Raw genomic sequence first — 21,986 nt, 5'->3', positions numbered from 1 at the left:
TTTGAATTTTTTTTTCTTTCCTAATATAAGAGAACATGATAATTTGTAAAGCAAATTGATCAACTATTTCTTCATTTGCTTACAATTCTGTGCTTTTTGAGGACTAATATTTCCTTCTATCCTAAAACTTATCTGAAAAATAGATATTTTAATCATGTGTTGAGACAGTCAAATTACACTTAGATCAATATATATTTGACAAATATTACAATTCTCTTACAAAGTCAGTGAAATCGTTTAAAAATAAAAAATTACCCATCTTAGTAAAAAAATTCCTTATCAAGACCATTTAAAAATCTACTAAAACAATATTGTGATTTTTCTTGATGAAAATAATCAGAATGTAAAAAAATAGAAATAATCCTTTATTCACAGTGGATAAAATAAGATATTTGTTTAGATTAGGTTTCAGAAAATAACTTTTTAGGCTCAGAAATATGCAATCTTCATGGATTTGACAAAGTGTTGAAACCAATCAGACAGCCCACAATCAATTTTAGCTGTGATAACATAGCATCAAAATACTTAACACTTTTTCTTTTGATGAAAAAGATAATCCTTTGAATAATCTGGATATGAGGAAAAAATTCATACAATTTTCTGAGGCAGGATACAGTCAGTGGAAAAAGATTTGAAATATTGGGGAAGATTTTTTTTTGTTTCAGAAGTCTGTTTTACTGTGGCTAAGAATCAATACAGAGGCTAAATAAGAAAGGCAGATTTTGGGAAAGTGATCATAAAATAATAGAGTTCATGACTGGTAAGAAGTGAAAGAATGAAGCAATATGGTGATTAAATTAATGGTTTGCAAAAATCCAAACCACTAAATTTGGTAGGTGAATGTCCTTAAGTCCTTACAAATGAATTCTGAAAGTCCTTTATAAAAGAATTTGCTGAAAAGCACAACAAACTATTTGTTTGCTTTTTGGTGGTTTTGGTTTGGTTTGGTTTGGTTTGTCATTGCTTTTCCTTGGTTTTGTTTCATTTTGGGGGTTTTGTGTTTGTTTTGTTTCTTTTTTTGAATTTCGTTTTTTTAATTTTTGAGAAAGGTTTCTGTAGCTATTTAAAAATCTCTTTTAATGATGTAACTCAAGAGTTAATAATGCAGATACTGGATATATTCAAATATTGCTATAGATAGCAATCTGAGAATAACACAGATCTCTCAGGATAAGCCCAAAAATCTAAAGTACATATTAATTCCAAGCACAAAAAACAGAAAGACGGTAACAAAAAATATCTATAAATACATTCAAATTAGTGAAAAAAATTACTCAAAAAAAGTTTGACCAAAAATCAGCTGTCACAGGCAAGACTAAACATTTTGTTCCTCTTTGAAATTATGCAGAAAACAATAATTTATTCCATATACTTAACATAATTAAATGAACATTTTCAAGGTAAAAGTACGGCATATGGAGAGAGGGTACTACACAATATTAAAATATGTAAATATATTTTATTCATCAGGGACTGTTGAAATTCCCTGTGCTGAAATTCCTTGCCACTGAGAGGCAAAGTGGAAGCACCACTCCACTGAAAATTATGTCTGAAAATTCCAATCTGTAAGGAAGTTTAAAAAAATTCAGAAGGGCACACACTTTTCCAAGCAAGGATGGAGAAAAAAAAAAAAAAGAAGATATTTGGACCAGAAGGATCAAGGACATTATATTTATCTTTGCTCTTGAAAGATACTAGTTTCAAGCTGATAAACATAATGATAAGAAATAAATGACTTGTATTTGATAAAACAGATTATGTCAAACCAACTTAATTTCTTTCTTGACAGGTTAACTGCTTTTGTAGATTTGGAAATGGAAAGGGGAGGAAATAGTTCTGTGCTGCCATTCATAAGGCTTTTAGAACTCTATCAGAGAAAGATATAGAAATTTATTGTGGATGAAATTATTTCAGTACAATAAATGTACAATAAGGTACAGTAAGCACTGGAAAAAGTTTCTCAGAAAAGCTGTGGAATCTCCATCCTTGGAGATACTAAAAATGCATCCAGGAATGGATCCTTCTGTGCAACCAGCTTCAGGTGACCTTGCTTGAGCAGGGGGATTGGACTACATGACCCCAAAGGTTCCTTCCACCCTAAATTATTATGTGACTTCTATGATGCTGTGAAAAAAAATTATTTTGATGACAATGTAAAAACAGTTACAATTTGAGGATGATTCCAACCTACAATGATAGTAAGCATTATGATTGAGAAGGTTGGAATTCAAAACAAGCTAGATGAACTGATGAAAGAGTGTAAAACAAAACCAATTTGATTCTATAAAGAAATATACTAAACCTAAATGGGGAACCAAGAATGACATGCACAAACACAAAATAGAGACACAATACAAAAAGATTTGGATATCTCTCAGAATCAACATAATCTAGAGAAAAATGTAGTAGTATTGCAAAAAGTTGAATCTTCTAGACATTGTATTTAACCATCTAAAACACCAAAAGACAATTTCAGAAAATACATTAGTATTTGTAAAATAGAACTGTTTTATCTAGGATTTGTTCAAAAATTATTTCACTTCCTTTGATGACCAGGAAGACTATTGTGTCCAGTTTGTGACACAGTTTAAAAAGACTAGAATTTTGCTAACATGGAAAATATGACACATAAGGAGCCATTGAAAGGTTTGTACTTGTTTAGAATAAGTCTGACTTCACAGGCAGGGGGTAAAGACTGATAATGGTGACATGGTCCCAAGTAGCTAATAATTGTAGCCTGTACTAGAGTTTGATCTATTGCCGGCGCTCCTTCTCAATCAAGTATTTACAATTATTTTCCAACCACATTTATCACGTTTGTGCCAGAATTGTGCCATATTTCTCATATCAAAGAATTCCCCATTATTTAATTTTATGTTATCTATTATGAAAAATAATCAAATCTTCAGGCAAAAAAAATATTTATTTTCAGCTATGTTCAGGTTGCTGAAACTTACATACTGAATATTTTTCCTTGGGAATTAAACTCTGTTGCCTGAACTGATTGTAATTATTTAACACTACTACTTCAGTCAGGACATTGGAAGTTGATAAATTCTCTATAGCTTTTGGTCTTCCTGCAAAAATGTGAAACAATGGAGTCAATATAATTTTGAATTATCATTTTAAAAAGAACCTGATGAGTTTACCTGTTAAGTGTGACTTAGAATGCCAAAGCAGCTTATGTGTTTAGGCAGGAGTGGTAGGCTGCCCTAAGAGGAAGGAATTTTAACTGTGCTGCTGTTGACCTCCAACTACACTAACATATTTCAAAATATGAGGCATGATTTACCTGAAAAAAACTAATGTGCATCAAAGGTAAAATTTCATGCAGATGAAATTAAGGGCACTTACAATGCAGAATATTATAGACTTAAATGGTTTCTTTGAGACTTTATTAAGCAATTTTATCCAGGTGAAAAGAATCTAAAAATGCACTGTTAGCTAACACGGTACATTTGCATTAAGAGTATGCAGTCAAGTCTAGAGGAACTTACTTGTCTAGAATTTAAGTATGTCAGGGTTACCTCATGAAAACTGGATCATAAGCTTTCAAATCTGAATTCTAATTGAGATATAAGAAGAGCTGGAGGGTACAGAGAATATTTCTCTGTGAAAGCTAGCATCATTATTTATGATATTTTTATTTGTAGTCCTGATTCCAATACTCATATCTATAGTTCTGAACCCTTCACTTTATGCCCTGATAAATAATTTTTTTTCCTTAGTTTTGAACTCCTCCTACTTTTTTCCTAAGGCTTTATGGTAGTCCTGGATAAACAGGGCAGGGTAGAAGCAGTAAACTGAGAGTACAGTTTAGGCAGAAACAGTTAGAGATGCACAAGCAGCTGAGAGGACCAGCACCTTCTTCACCCTTTAGCGGGCTAAGAAACTAGGAAATGCCTGTGAAGAAGGCAGTTGTGGTGGAGTAACCTTGCGAGATCCCAGGTGCTCAAATCTTAGAAATACCTTCCCCCTACCCCTCTGTTCTTCTCTGGCTGAACTCGCTATCAGTTTTATCTAACTCCTCCTGCTGAGAGTTGCAGGGGGACAGGGCATGAAGGTTGTGATCAGTTGATCATACATTATCTTTGCTGCTCCTTCCTCCTCAGTGGAAGGACCCCTCAGACTCTACTCCTCTTCCAGCATTGGATTCCTCCCCCAGGAGACAGCCTTCAATGAATATTTAAAATTTGAATGCTTCTCATAATCTAGGGTTCTTAATGACTGGCTCTGGCATGGGGTGCAATCTTTCAGGAGCAGAGTGCTCCAGTGTAGGTCTTCCACAGAGTCACAAATCTTTCCAGCAAAGCTGTTCCAGCATGGACTTCTGTCTCCACCAGGCCACAGATCCTACCAGGAGCCTGCTCCAGTGTGGACTTCCCCAAAGATCACAGCCTCCTTTGAGCATCCATCTACTCCAGAGTGGAGTTCTGCACAGACTGCAGGTGGATCTCTGATCTGCTGTGAACCTTCATGGGCCACAGTAGGACAGCTGCTTCACTGTGGTCTCCAGCATGGGTTGCAGGGCCTTCCAAACCTTGAACACCTCCTCCTTCTTCTTCTTCATTGACCTTAGTGTCTCAGAATTCTTGTTCTCACATTCCCTCACTTCTTTATGGCTGCTGTTTTTCTGCAGCAGCTTTTTGTGTCCTTCTTATGTCCTGTGTCCATTATCCCAGAGGCGCTACCACCATCTCTATAGGTGTTCAGTTTTCCCAGCAGCAGGCCCATCCTGATGCCAGATGGCATTGGTTCTGTCGGACATGTGGGAAGTTTATGGCAGCTTCTCACAGGAGCCACTCTTGTAGCCACCCCTGTCTGCTAGCTAAGACTTTTCCATGCAAGCCTAATACAGGAGTGAGGGTGATGGGGTATTTTACTTTTTGATTTTGTTTCTCACCATCCTAGACTATTTTTAATTTGCAATAAATTACATCATTTCTTCTCAAATTGAGTCTGGTTTGACTGTGATGGTAATTATTAAGTGATCTTCTTGTCTTTGTCTCAGCCCTTGAATTTCTTCATGTTGTTTTTCTACCTTGTTCTCTCCTCCTGTAACTGTTAAAGGGGATAATGAGAGAGCAGCTGAGTGGGGGACTGGCAGCCAGACAAGGTCAATTCACCAAACATAGTTACAGAAAATAAAAGAAATTTCTGTCATCCCAATAGTGAGTCTCTGTTTCCCTCATGTGTCCGCATTATTGTTCATTATATTATTAAATTCCACAATCATTTGCTATCACTAGAAGCACAACGTATAATGTTCAGTAATGAGCCTCCATTTGATAATTTCAGGGAGTTTTTTTTTTCAGTGCATAGCTCCAGGTTTATTTGCCAAAAACAATTTAATCTCTCCAGAAGACATAATTACCAGAGACTCTTTCTGTCAGATAAGAGTTATGCAATTGTGAAAGCTATATTATTTGTCTTTCTTTTTTTTTTTTTCAAGGACAGGAAAATATCTGTAAGAATTCAGTAATTTGTGAGCTCTTCAACTGCAGTTTTTTGACACTGCTTCTTGTTGTACCAAATGATCATAACTATGCAGAAGAAAATTGAGTTGTCATGCAGTATCAGAAACTGAATAGTGAAATAATCAAATATGAGTTTGATACTTGCAAAATCCTTATTCATACTTTGAACTGCAGTATCTTCCTATAGTTTCAGATGTCCAGTAGTTTTATTGTTTTGGTGGTTTTAATTGATTGACAAAATATAACCTTAAAGCTCAAGTCTTTTTCTATTTCATTTGGACTTTTCTATTCTGTAAAACTTAAAATTGGAAAACGGTTCTTTGAGTCAGACAACACCTAGAGAAAGGGTTATATATCCCATATTGGTTCTCAGACAATGCTAACTAGGATCTTTTGGAGGCTCTTTCTTTCTTCTGTCTTCCTCGCTTTGTGTTTTGTTTGGGTCATTTTCTTCTGTTTACTATCTGAAAAAAGGTGAAAAAACCAAAATTAAATCTGTGTGTTTCAGGTGTTACTCTGGAATCAGATTCTTGCCTTGACCCAGGAATTCCTGTGAATGGCCATCGCCATGGTAACAACTTTAATATCCGCTCCACAGTAACCTTCAGCTGTGATCCAGGATATACACTGAGTGATGAAGAACCTCTCATATGTGAAAGAAACCATCAGTGGAATCATGCATTACCCAGCTGTGATGGTAAGTGTCAAGTTCTTCAGATGGCAGGTTTAAAGTCCACAAAAGTTAATCTACTATTTTGCAGAACTAACTAAGCTTGTCGTTGCTACTACCTCCCTTCAATTGCCACAAGATCCACACTTTTAAAAAATTATTTTATTGTTATTAAAAGCAATGCTTTACATCTCTATATCAGTTTTCAGTGAAGTACTGAAAAAAAACGGGCACATATTCACAAATAGAAAAATTCAGATTGTCGGAGGGTGCCATTGTTCAGCTGTGAATCAAAATGGTGCCATACAACTAATACTTTCAACACAAAACAAATAAAATTAATTTATATTTTAAACTCTAAATACTGCATACCAAAATTATTGTTTAAAATTTAGGACGCTCAATACTAAAGCAGATAGACCATGATCAACCAATGAATTTCATTTTCTTAACATATTTTTGTTTAGAAACTTTGGTTAATTTAATAATTGTTTTGGTGGATATGAAGTATGAAACTATATAGAGTTTTCATGAAACATTTTTTAAAATGCTGAATTACTTCATGGTTTAACCACAGCCCCCAACCAAGCCTCACACAGCCGCTTGCTCACTCTCACCAGCATGATCAGGGAAAGAATGAGAAGGATAAAAGTGATAATACTCCTGAGTTGAGATAAAGACAGTTTAATAAGAGCAAAATCTGTGCAGACAAGCAAAGCAAACCAAGGAATTTATTCACTGTTTCCCAAGAACAGCAGGTGTTCAGCCATCTCCAGAAAAGCAGATGACAAATATCATCAGTCTGAACTTTTCAGTTTTCCCTTTTTCTCCCCACTTTATATACTGAGCCTGATGCCATATGGTGTGGGATATTCTTTGGATTAGCTGCAGTCACCTGTTCCTGCTGTGTCTCTTCCTAATCTCCCACTCACCCCCAACTTCCTCACCAGTATGACATATGAAAAGCAGAAAAAGTCTTAGCTCTGTGTAAACCCTGCTCAGCAATAACAAAAACATCTCTAGATTATCAGCCCTGTGCTCAGCACAAATCCAAAACACAGCTGCATACTGAGAAGAAAAATAACTCTACACCAGCACAACTGTATTCCCAAATATTTCTGTGTTCTTTTTTGTAATTGGATTTTTTTGATAAGTTCTGCTTCTGTGAACCACTGAATCAATCTAATTTCTTCATGGAATCCTTGTACAGTTGCTACAAAATCCATCTTATAGAAACCACAGAACAATAGCAAAGAAAGGCTCTTGCTTTAGTGAATTACTTACATTAATGTATTTCTAACTTGCTTTTCAGGTCCAAGGTTTTCATTGATTACAGTGGACTTTCAGAGGAGAAACTTAGATTCAGCAAAGCATTTCAGTTTCTCACTCTCTTTTATACTGTTTTGTTAAATGTGAGCACTAGTCTTCTCCTTCTAACTCTCACTACAGCCCCATGCTCAAAACATCTAAACCACCAAAAAAAAATTATTATAGAAGTTAGCTAATCTAGCATTCAAACTCACTCACCTTGTAATCACCACAACCCATTCCTCCTTTACAAGAACAGACGCAAAGTATTTTAAAAATTTTTCACAGTTTTTAATGGTTTCTCTCCTTGTTTTCTTTGCCATGATATCTTGAGAAATGCAAGAAATCTTAAGTTTGATTATTATTATTTTCTTTTTTCTACTTAATTTTAATAAAATATGTGCATGTGTTTTTGAGTTAAAATATCAATATTTACCTATTTTGTTTGCACATGAATGTTGAACTTCAGGAAGAGCTAGTTAATTTTCGCTCATTGAGAGAGATTTTTTTTTCCCAAGTCCTTCACCCACTTTCATGTTAGTGTATGTCAAGAAAATGTCAAGTCTTTCTGGAGTATGTTCTCTAGGCAACACATAAGGGTTCAACATACATTTGGTCTCTTCTTTTCCTCACAGATTAAACTCCAGTGTATTAACTAGTCTAACATGGCATAGAACTCACACTCTATTAGGTAATCATTCTGTTACTGTATTTGCCTTTTGAGGCTCAACAAGTTGTGACCCAGATTTTTGGATTGTGACAGATTTAACTGAGGTGGAAATGCACTCATCTCTCGAGTACTGATGTTCTCAAAATTTTAACTTCAGAAATTAATTCAGCAGAATAAATGCCTAAGGGAAAAAGCACGTTGCTTTGTTTCATGCCAACAAAGAACAAATAAACCTGCATACAAATGCAAGGTGGTTAAAGTTCCCTCTAAGTAATGTGTCGTTCTCAAAATATGGTAATGCCAAGGTGGAATATGAAAATAATTTTTGAGTGAGAGCAAAATTAAAGCATATCAATTCCATATTTTAATTTTGTTTAAAATACATAAATGGTTTTTGAAATATGTCATATCTGCTTTAAGTAATGTTGCGCAGCCAAATATCTTTCTTCCTTCTGTGGTGTTTACAGACTAAATAAGGATTTTAGAATGAATGTATTATTGTTCATTTATGGCACTGTAAACCTGATGTCTGTAACATTGTTTTTATTTATTAAGTATTGTTATCAACCATATATTTACTGTGGGTTTAGTCAAAATGTGTTTTAATTCATATTTGCATGCAGAAATAACTACATTCAGGTAAAACCAGGCTGGAAGTGTTTCCTTTTCTTTTACTTACTTATAAATATATAAAAGTTACATAAATTCAAAAAACATTAAAAACTTTAACAAAAACCTTAGTCTAATAAGAAATGAAAGAAAAGGAACCTAAGCTATAAACCAAGTATATATATATATATATATATATATATCTACATAAAGGTACTGCAAGTTTATTGAATATTTTTTTCATGTATATTTTCCATCTAGTTAATGGCAAAGTGTATCACTCTATGTGAGGAAGAAGACTAAAAGCATCTTAATGTTTTGTTGCTTTATTGTTTAAATATTTAGTATATTAAAATTTAAAAAAACAACACCATAAAAACTGGACAGCAAGAGATGAGTGAAAAGCACAGTCATGCTGTATTTATAAGATCTGTGAGCAATTCAGCATGCAAATCTTAAACATTAATTAATTTGCTATGCAAATTTGAACAGCCTAGTTTAGCAACTTCTAGTATGCATAAAATGTTTTCTAGCATAGTTCTCATGTCTTCCAAAATATTCAATTCCAAATAAATTACTTATGATGGGACAATCTAAATCTTTGGAAAAGATGAAATTACACTTCTTTTTTCCCCTGAGTGTTGCAGTAATCATCAAACTTTTACTAACTTAAAAAAAATGTTCTTTTTACTAAAGTATTTTTGTTTGTTAAAAATGCAGTTGAATGTATGCCTTTCAAAATACTTAGTGAAGGAAAAGTAGCAGCAGATATTTTTTGTGTTACTTCACAAAAAATCCCCTTATTTCTTACATAGTACTGCAATAGGAATTAAAACTTGCAATAATTTTGTGTGTGTTCTGATAACTAACAAGAGAGGCTGTAAATGAAAAATAAACTTCTTTTCAAGGACTAATTTAGAAAAAAACAAATTATTGTTGAAATGAATATTGCGGCTTTGGACTAATTAACTTCTTATTTTAATCCTTTCCTCTATTTTTAATTTTAAGTGTAGGTAAAAAATGAACTCTCTCTCTCTTTCTTTCTCTCTCTCAAACCCTTTTACAAGAAAGGCTTTTTGTATGATTTTTTTTTTCCTCTTCTTAAGCTTTATGTGGTGGATATATTCATGGGAAGAGTGGAACTGTTCTTTCTCCAGGTTTTCCTGATTTTTACCCAAACTCTTTAAACTGCACTTGGACTATTGAAGTGTCCCATGGCAAGGGTAAGTATCTAATATGTTTTGCATATATATAATGTCTGTGTGGAAAAAAAAAAAAATTGGACACGCATAGCTAAAAAAGGAAATGTCCTCTATGAATTAAACCAATACTTTCTGCCATTCCTTTGAGGAAGAAGTTTAACTTCCCAAAATAAATATCTTCAAAAGTAGGATTTCCAGTTTGTGTTTATTTTTCAAAGGAAGATTTCTTTTTAAAGTTTCCAGAGGCCATGTGTTTTAGTCTCAGAAGAATGGAAAAGAGTGGATGAGGTAAAATATGGGAAAATAATAGCTATTGTTAAATAGCTCTAAATTTCTTTCAGTCCAAGATGCCAGAACCTTGTTGATGGCTCTTTGCTATTATTGAGCATGAAGGAACAGATTGGATCTGAGTATTGGTGACCTAAGATTTCAGACTTAAAACATTCAAGCAAAATCTTATATATATCTTTATATTACATATACAGTAGAGTAATATCTGAATAAAAAAATTTCCTGAGAAGTATATGGGAAGTTTCTACTTTTTAAAATCTTCTTAAAGACTGTTTTGGGGTTTTTTTTGGTTCAAAACTCATAAAACATTTTAAATGTAAAATATATGAGTATATGTGCTAAGAAGAATGTTGTTCCCCACAGTAAATTTTTAAATTTATCATATTTATTGTATTTGAAAATTTATTGTATTTGAAAACTGAACTGTAAGTCAAAATTTAATTCATTATTGGATTGGAAGTTGGCAAATGAAAAAACAGTCATTATGTCAGGTAAATTATCAGTTCCAGAAAATAGGAATCTGTGTTTATGTAAGACTGGACATAAAATTTCTGAATGCTTTGTCTTTGTATTTGGAAACTTCCCTGAAGCTTAGAATTAAAAGCCAGAATTGTGTTGGAGGAAAAGTGAAAATTAAACACAAATACAAAATTTCCAAGTATTAATGTACATCCCCTAGGTAACGATGAAATCAAGGTAGATATTATAAGTAAAAGAGAACAGGAAACAGGAACTTGAATAGCACCTAAATAATACAAATTTGAATTTTTGGAGGGCTGTATAAAAATAACACTGAAGGCCATCCATTCTCTTGTAGGAACTATTGATTTAAAGTGAGCTAAACAAGCATCCATATTGCACATATTATTCAGTTGAGCTCATGTGCTTTCTGCAAACTTTATTTTCAGAATTTCAGGGTTTGATTCTAACTTTTTCTCAAAATGTTTCCATGTAACATAAAAATTGCTTTCTGTGTCACCTACATATGAAGGAATAGAAAAACTTGCTATTAAATGCTTTTCTTTCCTCCCTTTTTAATTCTTTTAAAGGTGTACAGCTGGTTTTTCATACTTTTCACCTTGAGAGCTCTCATGACTATTTGCTCATCACTGAAGATGGGAGCTTCACAGAACCAGTAGCCAGATTAACTGGCTCGGTCTTGCCCCCTACAATTAAAGCCGGCCTCTTTGGAAATTTTACTGCACAGCTTCGATTTATATCTGATTTTTCAATTTCTTATGAAGGTTTCAACATAACATTTTCAGGTAATGTATTCCATTCTGCTAAATATCCTGAAATTGTTCCAAATGATATTTCACTTTCAGATAACAGAAATACTATGAAACCCCATTAGGTAAAAACAAACAAACAAACAAAACAAACAATCAAAATTGTATAGTCTCTATCATAAAAAAACTGGTTAAGGTTTAAAAAGGTGAGCAAGAGAATTAAGAAGGATGTTGGTAATTTGACTGTTTTAAGTTTTCCCTGTTCTCACAGAAGTATTAAAATTGTTGAAAAAAAAGTTTGGAAGAAAATTAAGAAGAAAAAATTAAAAAGATACAAATTACTTGTTCAGAAGAAATGAACTAACTTGTTCTAAAGTATAGAAACTTTAAAAAAGCAGTGGTATGCTGACTCAGATTCACAAAGGACTCTAAAGTGAAGACTGATTTTGAAACAGAAAATGTGTATATAAAGATGAAATAAAACACTTATTGATTTATTTCTAAAAGTTATCTCTTTAAGATAAGGGAAACAGTTCTTATTTACAGTCTTCTAAAGCTAGATGACATCTAATATACATTTCTCAATAATTTTCTTTGCCTATCTCCATTACTCAGAAGTAGAATTACAGATGTAGCAGGGCATCTCACCTCCCATCAGGAGCTCATCTATTATTTTTTAGCTGGTCAGATAAACAGGATGAGCTGTCTTGTAGTGAGTTATTTTGGCACCATAGCCAAAATGGCCAGTGCTCTGGCATCTTCCAGCTGCCAATAAACATCTTACTTTTAAAGTAAGATCTGGAAGGTAAGCTGGATTTCTTATTGACAGACACCTCACTTACAAACTAGGAAAGCCACACCGAACTTTCACAAAGCAGAAATCCTTGGTTCATGATCCTGGAAATGTGTGAAGTTCCTCCCTTGAGTAGGGATGCCTATTTTACAGTTACCTCTCAAGGGTTAAGTGAAGAAATCTGTGTACATTATTGTCATTTTGGTGGTAAATTACAGTACTGTTGCTAGCTTTAATTATAGGTACCTTGAAGTAGTGCACTGTTTTATGCTAGGCTGTAATCTACTAGTTTCATACTGTGTAGTAATTCTGATTAGGATCTTTGGTCTGTTATCTCTGTCTGTTTAATAAAGAATTATTTTTATAAACATACCTGATTTACGATCATTAGAACTTGTGGACCAGAGTACGTCCTTAAATTTAAGATGCTGCCAAGTTCTGAGGCTAAGGCAGGGTTTTTCTGAAGCTTTCCCCTTGTCTCATGACACCTGTGAATGAATCTAGTGCTAGTTGAAATGCACATGCACATGTATATTTTATGGAAGGAGTACATAAGGAACTCTCCTCCAACTCTCCTACATTCATTTTTCAAGAACTGAAAGCCAATAAGTTTTGTTGAGAATTGGCAATGGTTACAGATGGCCATGATATTTATGAGTAATGTATCTCATTTAGCTTGCTTATTTAAAAAAGGAAAAAACTACCTCACTGATTAGAGCAATAGAGCTATTAAATGCCAAAATAAATTCATTCTGGAGATTTTGGACTCAGCAAAGCAAAGGTCAGCCATTTTGCAAGTTTGAAATGTAAATACAAATATTTATTATTTCACTGATAGTTTTTTATCACTAAATCAAAAGAGTAGAGCACTAGCCAAGTTCTAGAAAAACACACAAAATATTGGGGATGCAAGGGGAAAAACTGTGCAGTAACAAAAGATATGGATCACAGAACTTTTGGAACACGATTGAAGGTTTATGTCCTATTGACTACTGCTACAACATACGGAGACGGCATATGCCATCATTTATATTAAATACACATTTTGAGAAATATTATGAGGTACATTACTTTATGAAACAAATAGATGATTCTGTTTTTGTACTTTCACACAACCAGAATATATTTCTTCTTAGTAAAAAGTGTTTTGTGAGAACATCTGTTTTGAATGTCATCAACCATAGAAATTTATCATAAAAATTATCATGTGCCTAAAGGTATACTACAGGGTATCTCCATGTCTAGCTTAGGCCCCACAGTACTGAGCAGAAGTAGTAGATCAAATGTTTTCTAAACTTACAACATTTGCCAGCAGAAACTGATCTAGTTTAAAGATTGCCTCTAATATTCAGAACTTTCCTACAAGACAGTTACTAAAAGGAAGAATTTATTTATTCCTTTTATTCCGCATATCAGCTGTTTAAAGATTCACTCAGAAACTTTGGTTTCGTTTCTTCCCTGACTAAATGGAATCTTTTATTCTAAATAAGATTTCACCCTACTTTCCACTGACCTCCAAGGTTAATGTTCTAGAAAACATTTTTTCTTATCTGTTGCCAGAAGGGATCTCTTGGGTCTTTTGGATCATATTCTGAAGAATATGAAATCAAACCTTTTTCCACTAAATATTAAGTTGTTTTCTTTCAACATTTTTTCTCAAAGTAGTTGGTAGGGGATATCTAAGGAGAAAAAATATATGGAAAAACAGGATAAACAAAAAGTGACACTTCCACAGCCTATTCTTTGAAGATGGGGAAATGGGTGGCTCATATATTTTCTGATTTTGATTTGCTTCCTATGTAAGAGCCCTGATTTTTTCCCCATTAGTCTATTCTGACTCCTGAATTCCTGCTGAATTGTTCCTGATGTGTAGTCATAAAAGCAGAGTTTTTGAAAATGTGTTCATATGTCTTTCATTCACCTAACTTTTGTTTGTTTTTTAATTAGATTTTCTTCATCACATAATGATTTCTTTCAATTGAAAGGCTCACTTCTAAAGCTGTTTAGAAGTTCAGATGAAAAGAAACTAGAATTATACACAAAGGAAGTAATTAAACAAAATTATAGTAAACCACTTACAGTACAAGTTGATTACAGCTCTTGAAATTAAAAAAATAGATGTAGTATGGGTAGAACACATTAAATACATAATTACTCTATAGGCATAATAGACTTATAGAAACAGTGTTGGGTTTTAGAAGAGAACACAGCTCTAAAATAAATGTTTTCCAGCTGTTCCATGCTCACACAATGCAAAAAATTTAGTAAGTTTGCTTTTTTCCATGTGGACAACTTGTCCAGATAGTAACATGTTTTATTGTCTGCAGAATATGATCTGGAGCCATGTGATGATCCTGGTGTTCCTGCCTTCAGTAGGCGAATTGGTTTTCATTTTGGTGTTGGAGATTCCTTGATCTTTTCCTGTTTCCCTGGATATCGCCTGGAAGGTGCTAACAAGCTCACCTGCCTGGGAGGTGGTCGGCGTGTATGGAGTGCACCTCTGCCAAGGTGTGTGGGTAGGTGGTCACATGCTTTCATTTCATTCATCAAATCGTTAATAGCACATGGCATGTGTCAGAATACTGGGCAGGGAACAAAGTGCTTGGGTTGAAATAGTTGATCCCCAAGCTGTAAAAACTGCAAAGTCAGGGCAAGATATAAGTTATGCATGTCTCTTTTATATAGAGAACAAAAAAACAGAGGAATAATTAGAATTATGTCAGCAAATAAGATCAAAATCTCATGTGAGATAAAATGTAAAATTAATTATTAAACTTTATGTTTGGCACAGTTAAGTTATAAATTTCATACTTTGTCTTTTGGGGTAGAGTAACGATGTTTAGCACTTTTAGGTGAAAATACTCTAGAGCTCTGCTGCTGGTTTTAAGGGTCTTTTTTCATATTGTATTTTTATTCTTGTAATTCTAAGCTTTTGGAACATTTACAGTTTATGAACTGCATCACAGTGTTTTTAAACTTTATTTTTTTAAATTAGTGTGTGGTTGTTAAACATCAGTAACTATGAACTCAAATTGAGTGAACAGTTCTTTTCTTGGAAAAGCTCTGGGACTGTATATTATGAAATTTGTGCAGTTGCTGTATTTCTGAGATGGTTTTATCTCCACCATGTCAAGTGAATCTCACCAGCTACTACTGACATAATGCTTCTGAAAAGTCAAATACTTCTATACACATCTAAAGGGATTTCCTTAAGAGGTTTGTTGTTTTAAATAAGATTTGATTTAATGAAGGGAGAAAATCAGCTTCAGCTTCTTTCCTATATTTCTTATAAAAAGATATATCATTTTTATTTGAAAAAGTCACCTATATTGTATGTGCATGTAAGATACATAGAAAAACAAAGTATCTCAAATTTTGTTTTAAAATGGAGTTATTTATCCCATGATAAAATGACGTTACAGATGAGAGAGAAACTAAAATAATATGGAGTTTACCATTTATTTGGAAAGTCTAGATTTAAGTCTCAGTCTATTTTCAGCCCTGGGATATTTGCTTGGGGTTTTTTTGGGGGTTTTTTTTGTTCGGTTTTTTTTTGTTCATTTATTTGTTTGTTTTGTTTGGGGTTTCTCTCTTTCTGAGGGGTTTCTCTGTGTTCCACTCAAACATGTTTAGTTTACTTTAGATATCATAACATTTTAGCCATCTGCAGAAATATTGTTGTCTTGTGTGAAGAAAAAAAGACATTCTATATGATGCATGTTTTTGGAAATTTTGTTAACTTTTAAAATGCCTTTCCTACAGTATCTATAGTAATAAGAGATTTATACCTGATATCTTGAAAGTGCTCACTTGGCTATCCTCATAAAGTAAATGATACATTGAAAAGTTGCAAAGATTATCAAAGTATCAATAATTAGCTTAATGAAGTATTAGCCATTGAATTAGCTGTGAATTTATAGGACTAATGTAACCATTTACTGTGCCAGACACAGATACGTATGTCCTGCCTGTATGTTCTCCCAAGCATAATTTAGTGATATACATCTAATCTTGTGTATATGTGATATGTCTGCCATTCATATTGAAATGGAATTTATTTATAGAGAGCCCAACATTTTCTTTTTGTTCTTATCTTTAGTTTTTAGCAAATTTGTCGACTGGCCCTGAGACACTTTTGTCACTAGATCCATGTATGAGATCCCACTTTCTAACTGATTAGTAAAACCTTTTATAAAATATGCAAAGACAAGTGGCACTTCCCTAAAATAAGATGATCTAAATAACTCTTTTAATTCAACCTATGTCTTCATTTGATCTCTTGTAGTGTAGCAAGGTAAAGATATATGTAATGCAACTCAGACACATGCAAAGAAACTTTGCTGGGCAGCTGCGTGAAACTGAGGGGGAAAGACATTTTCAGTGCCCTTCATAGCTGCTCTTCTATAAGTGATTTTTTTCTTAACACTAAGAGGGGTTACAGAACTTCCTTTTCTTGTTGCCATGGCACCTAAGACATTAGGGGTGAAGATATCCTCTTACCATGAAAAGGAATTCACACAAAGACTTCTTCTTTCTCAGAAGAGTGAAAAGCAACGGCTTGTCCTGAAATATGCTGGATTTGGAATCTACATTCGGAATTAAATCTAGTCTCAATTCAGTGGCACTAATTCATAAGTACGTTACTGGGCTCAGTAGTCTCTTGATTATTACTTCATAATTGTCATTTCTACAGTGACCAAATTCTCATATACAATATGTACACATCAACAAGAATTTTCAAGTCTTTCTATGACATATGGTAATACAATCTTTCATTATTCTTTTAATCAGATTCAGGATGAAAGCCCTTCAAATTTAATTGTACTTAATTTATAAATTAAACATTCACACAAGCATATTCTGATTTTTATCACAAAAGTTGTATTCTCTTTGATCAGCTGTTGAAAAAACCAACAAGCCAACAGGGTTTCCAAAAGTCTTGCCCTTCTCCATCCAAGTAAATAATTTCAAATCCTTCCTCTAGGGTTATCTCAAACATGTTATGCACTTTTCCTGATCAGAGAACTATTTGTGCATTTCTACCCTTTCATCTCCTTTGAAGAGTTATTTTCCAGGTAAAGGAAAAGCAGAGCTTGGGAAGTGTAGTTAGCCTAACATCATGATGCTGCCATTCTTAATTTAAGACTTTGAGTCCTGTATGAACAACATTATCATATCTTTCAGTGTCCTTCTCTCCATGCTGCGCAGGTAGATGGTCTTCCCCTGGATTTCTTTATCTGATTGCCTGGCAGTTGTTTGGCTCTCAGAATAAAGCACCATACCCTCTTCTGCAACAAGAACCCTCCTTTTCACAACAAAATACACCACCAGGTCTACCTGGAAAATCAGATTCATATTCATAAACAGGTGGATTTGCAAATCTTATTTCCTTGTGTCAACCATTCACTCTTTAATCTTTTCAATTAGAATGATTTTGTGTAGCTCAGCTACGCACTTCAAGTTTTTCGCATACTATTCCACCTGACACAGAGTTTTGAAGAGACTAGCTAGGGTTTCCCTTTGAGTCATTGCCTCATTTCTAAATGTGTCCTCCAGGTGGATCTGTCCCTTGACTAGAAAGCAGTTTGTGCCCACAGCCACCTACTTGCTACTATTTGAGGAAAAGAGCTTTACTGTTAAAGAGTATGAAGAAGATCCAGGCCCTTAAGGCTGACTCTCTATGCACTGTTTAAAGAACATGTACTATAATTACCCCAGGTGGTGTCAAATTTCCCCCATCTCAGAAGACTAAACTTTTTTCTTTTTTTCTTCTTTAAAGGGGTGCTTTTCCTATAGAAGCAAATCTCATTTCTGTCTAGTGAATTTTCAGTTTGCAGTGACATGATGTGGCTTTTCAAGAACATCCTGTCCTTCCACCTCTACATACCAAGTGTGGGAACACTGAGACTGCCTATCTCCTCACAAGGAGTTTATCATTCTTAAATTGTTTATAAGAAGGTAGTGGGGTCATCCATAAAAAAATCTCTTTTCCTCTCAGAGCTTCCTCAAAGCACTCAAATAACAGTGTCGGTTTCCCTGACAATTGTCCTAGTAACTGATAACTGCAGATGAGACACTCTACTCTTTTTACAAGAGTACTGCTTCCCATCTTTCCAGAAATGGTAACTGCATTTGGGAGAACTATCAGATGATTTTTACTGAACTGTTGACTCACTGCAGCATATATGCTATAGTTAGGCTTTTCTGCAGTTTCTCACAGTATAAAGGACATAGACAGTAATTTGAATGAAAAAAAAAGTCTGTCTAACTGTATATAGCTGTTCTTTGAGATATGTTGTCTCAATATACGTTCACAGTGTTCTTTTTTTATCCCTCTCCTCAAAATTCATCGTAACTGAGAGGAATGTGACATCAAGGGGAACTCTGATAATTTTCTATTTTATATGATACACAGAACTGAGTAATGAGCACATCTATAGATAATCAAGAGAAAAATATCTTTTTAGCAATACTGACACATGGCTAACTGGAAGATAAACATGCATAATATCTTGAAAAGAAATGTCACTAGCCCATATATTTTGACTTGAGAGTATTGATGTAAATATTTGGGTTTTACCTGTTCTGAAATAACTTGTGACCTGTAAGGATGTTAACCTTATCATCTGGTATCCTACTGTAATTGGTGTGTGTGACAATATGTGATGGTTTAATTTTCCAGATCTACTTCTGGATAATTTGCTTATCATTTAAAATTACTGGGTTTGTAATGTGTGTGTAGGTGAAAAACAAGCTACTGGAGTACAGACTGGTTTCTCCTGATTATCTTTAGTCTAGTTGAGATTTGCAACAAGAAAGCAGCTTTCATCCTCTTCATTTGATTGTATTTTATCCAGTGCTATTATCTGTTATTTTGTTTTTACTGTTGCTTTAATTAGTATTCCAGTGTTTTCCAGAAAATCATTCAAAAACATGCATTTTGTTAGTAATTATGGTTGTGATGGATTGCTAACACTACTTCTACACTTATAATTTATTCCCATTATGCCCTTTGCTTTCCATAATTGCAAATGTTGTACCTTTAAAAATATATACCTTTTTACTTATCTCATAACTGTGAAGACAAAACTATCTCAGCATGGATGAATATTCTTACCACTTTTTCCTTCCAGCAATAACTCTTTTTTCCTCTACCTATAATTACACAGTTCTATTATAGTTTCATTTACATGTCACAGCTGACTACTTTTTCCTGAGGACAAACTCCGGCTTTTAGTGAGCAGTCCCCCTAGAGTACAGATCCAAGAGTAAAATTTCAAGGCAGTCACGCACCTCTGCGTATCCACAAAGCTGTGTGAATCTCAGAATCTTGGTGAATAGTGGTGTCCAGAGATGAGGTGGAAAAACTTCTTATTTAAGTCTGTTGAAATCCCTGATTCTGAGACTAATGTCACCGGAACGAGACTGTCAAAATCAGATTTCCGATGTTATCATATTGTCATCACTAACCTTTTAAACGGGATCCACATTCCATATTTCCAGGAAATCTGTTACTAAAGCAGATGTTCTAAATCTCATCTAACAAACCAAGACTATGCTTTTAATCATACTTTTCTGACTTTAGAGTTTGATTTAAGTCAAACTATTCAGGAGCTTTCTAATACTCTATCTTGGAATTTTATTACTATTAAAAAATTAATTGAAAGACTCATAGGTTAAGGGTGGCATTCCTGAAAAACCAAACAAACTGGTGAACCAAAAGACCCTGAAAGCAAAATGAAAAAAGTTAAAAAAAAAAGAAAAAAAGAACCTTTAGTTCATTAGAGGTCATAGGAAATGGCAAAAAGCTTCCCTTTGCAGGGGTAGGAGAAACTTTTCTGTCCTTGAGGAAGGATATAAAGAAGTTGTTTCAACTTACACACAATTCTTTTGAGTCTGAGGGGAAAGGAAAGAAAGAAAGAAAGGAAGAAAGAAAGAAAGAAAGAAAGAAAGAAAGGAAGAAAGAAAGAAAGAAAGAAAGAAAGAAAGAAAGAAAGAAAGAAAGAAAGAAAGAAAGAAAGAAAGAAAGAAAGAAAGAAAGAAAGAAAGAAAGAAAGAAAGAAAGAAAGAAAGAAAGAAAGAAAGAAAGAAAGAAAGATGCATATATTGATTCCTGGAGAAATAATTGAAATAACACCTACTGTGTTCTGACAAGATCTATAAAATTAAGAGGATGCTTTCCTTTCAAAACATATCTAAATCACTTGTTACCTAGCTTAAACTAGCACGTAGTACATAAAATTTGTTCTGTAAATATCAGCTGCTTACATGGATCTAATTTAGATTCTTCACTTCCCACATCTGTCAACTATGGAAGTCTGCCAAAACATAGCATTCAAAGAGAAGGTCCTTGAATAATCTTTCTATAAAGGAAAAAAAAATATTTATATGGTTACCTGTATTTTCTCAGACTTGGTGAGGAGTAGAGTATGTGCAAAAGCAGAAATGTTTAACAAAACAAGATACCTGTAAGTATGCACATTTCCAGAGATAGGTGGCCAAGAAGTAGGGGCTGAGGCAGAGGCGGGAATTTGGACCACAGTGTCAAATGCATGCATCTGATGTACTCTGAAATTACCTCCTTAGTACTTTTTGAAATGTGACTTTATCATTTGCAGTAATCCTCTAAAAAGGTAAGGAACGAGTCTTTTAGTTTTGATATTCCTTTAGTTTTGGTATTCCTTTATTTCCTGTGAAATACTGATGAAATTCTGAATGATAAGAGACATTTCATTCTTCCCACTTGACAAAGATACACTGTTGACTGATTATGGAAGGCAAGGTGTAAAAACAGGAGTGGATATCCCATTGCAGTGAGTTGCAAAGTACAGAGCTCAGATGTAGGTGCCTTCTCTTTTCAAAAGACTTGAATTTCATCACGAGGGGAGGAGCCACATTTGATTCCTCTTGAGTGGTCATTCCTTTCAAATCTGTCTCTTATCTGCAGAGGTCTCTAATTTGTAATGTCTTTTTCCCCATCAACCCTCTCTGAAAGTCAGTCTGGCTTTCTTCCAGGGAAATCCTTTCAAAAGGCCCAGGTTAAACCAGAAAACCTTTCAGCAGGTCTCATGTACCCAGGTCATACTGAGGAGAAAAAAATTATAATTTCAGAAAAAATGACAGTCACCATTTGACTTGCTCTTGGTAGTTGTACCCTTCAGTGACACACTGAGAGTCAATTTCCTTCTCCTTACAACCCTCTCTGAGGTTAACTTTCTCCCACAGAAAACCTTTCAGTAGGTCCAGGTCACACCAGAAAACCCTAAATATCTTTGAACCACACTGATCACTCCACCACATCCAAGGGATCCTGTGTGATGTTACAATTATGTAATGCTCTGGTCCGGCCAGTGGGTTTAGGGGAAGGCATCTTGATTGACTCTGGGTGATGTGTGAGAGAAACAATAAGAATTCTCAAGACTAGAGTGAAACGATGCTGATTTAGCAGAATACATCATACATCTATCTATTATAACTATCTCTCTCTCTCTCTCTCTCTCTCTCTCTATGTGTGTGTGGGGGTGTGTGGCAGGTTTATTTTATAGCAGTTTGATTGCAATTGAAAGAAGGTATGTGGCCACTGTTGCTATAATCTATGGAAATATAAAAAAACATCATTTAAGAAAATATATCAGGAAAATAAAAAAGAGAAAGAAACAATAGAAGTAGATAGTGGAGAAAAAAAGTTATCACTGCACAAGGATCCAGCAAAGAGACTATTGCAACTTAGATGTCCG

General features: G+C 34.2%; 1 protein-coding gene across 2 annotated transcripts in view; it reads left to right on the top strand.

Annotated features, from left to right (window-relative positions):
• Nucleotides 1-21,986, top strand: part of CSMD1 (CUB and Sushi multiple domains 1) — a 1,065,169-nt gene that overhangs the window by 825,086 nt on the left and 218,097 nt on the right. For both annotated transcript variants that reach the window (XM_038133051.1, XM_038133050.1), the window contains exons 18-21: nt 5,986-6,174; nt 9,841-9,957; nt 11,277-11,492; nt 14,577-14,765. In XM_038133051.1, coding sequence (XP_037988979.1) covers nt 5,986-6,174; nt 9,841-9,957; nt 11,277-11,492; nt 14,577-14,765 — 711 coding nt within the window. The remainder of the gene's footprint in view (nt 1-5,985; nt 6,175-9,840; nt 9,958-11,276; nt 11,493-14,576; nt 14,766-21,986) is intronic.

Source organism: Motacilla alba, chromosome 3, assembly GCF_015832195.1.
Source record: "Motacilla alba alba isolate MOTALB_02 chromosome 3, Motacilla_alba_V1.0_pri, whole genome shotgun sequence".
NCBI lineage: Eukaryota > Metazoa > Chordata > Aves > Passeriformes > Motacillidae > Motacilla > Motacilla alba.
This window is presented reverse-complemented; position numbering and strand designations above follow the sequence as displayed.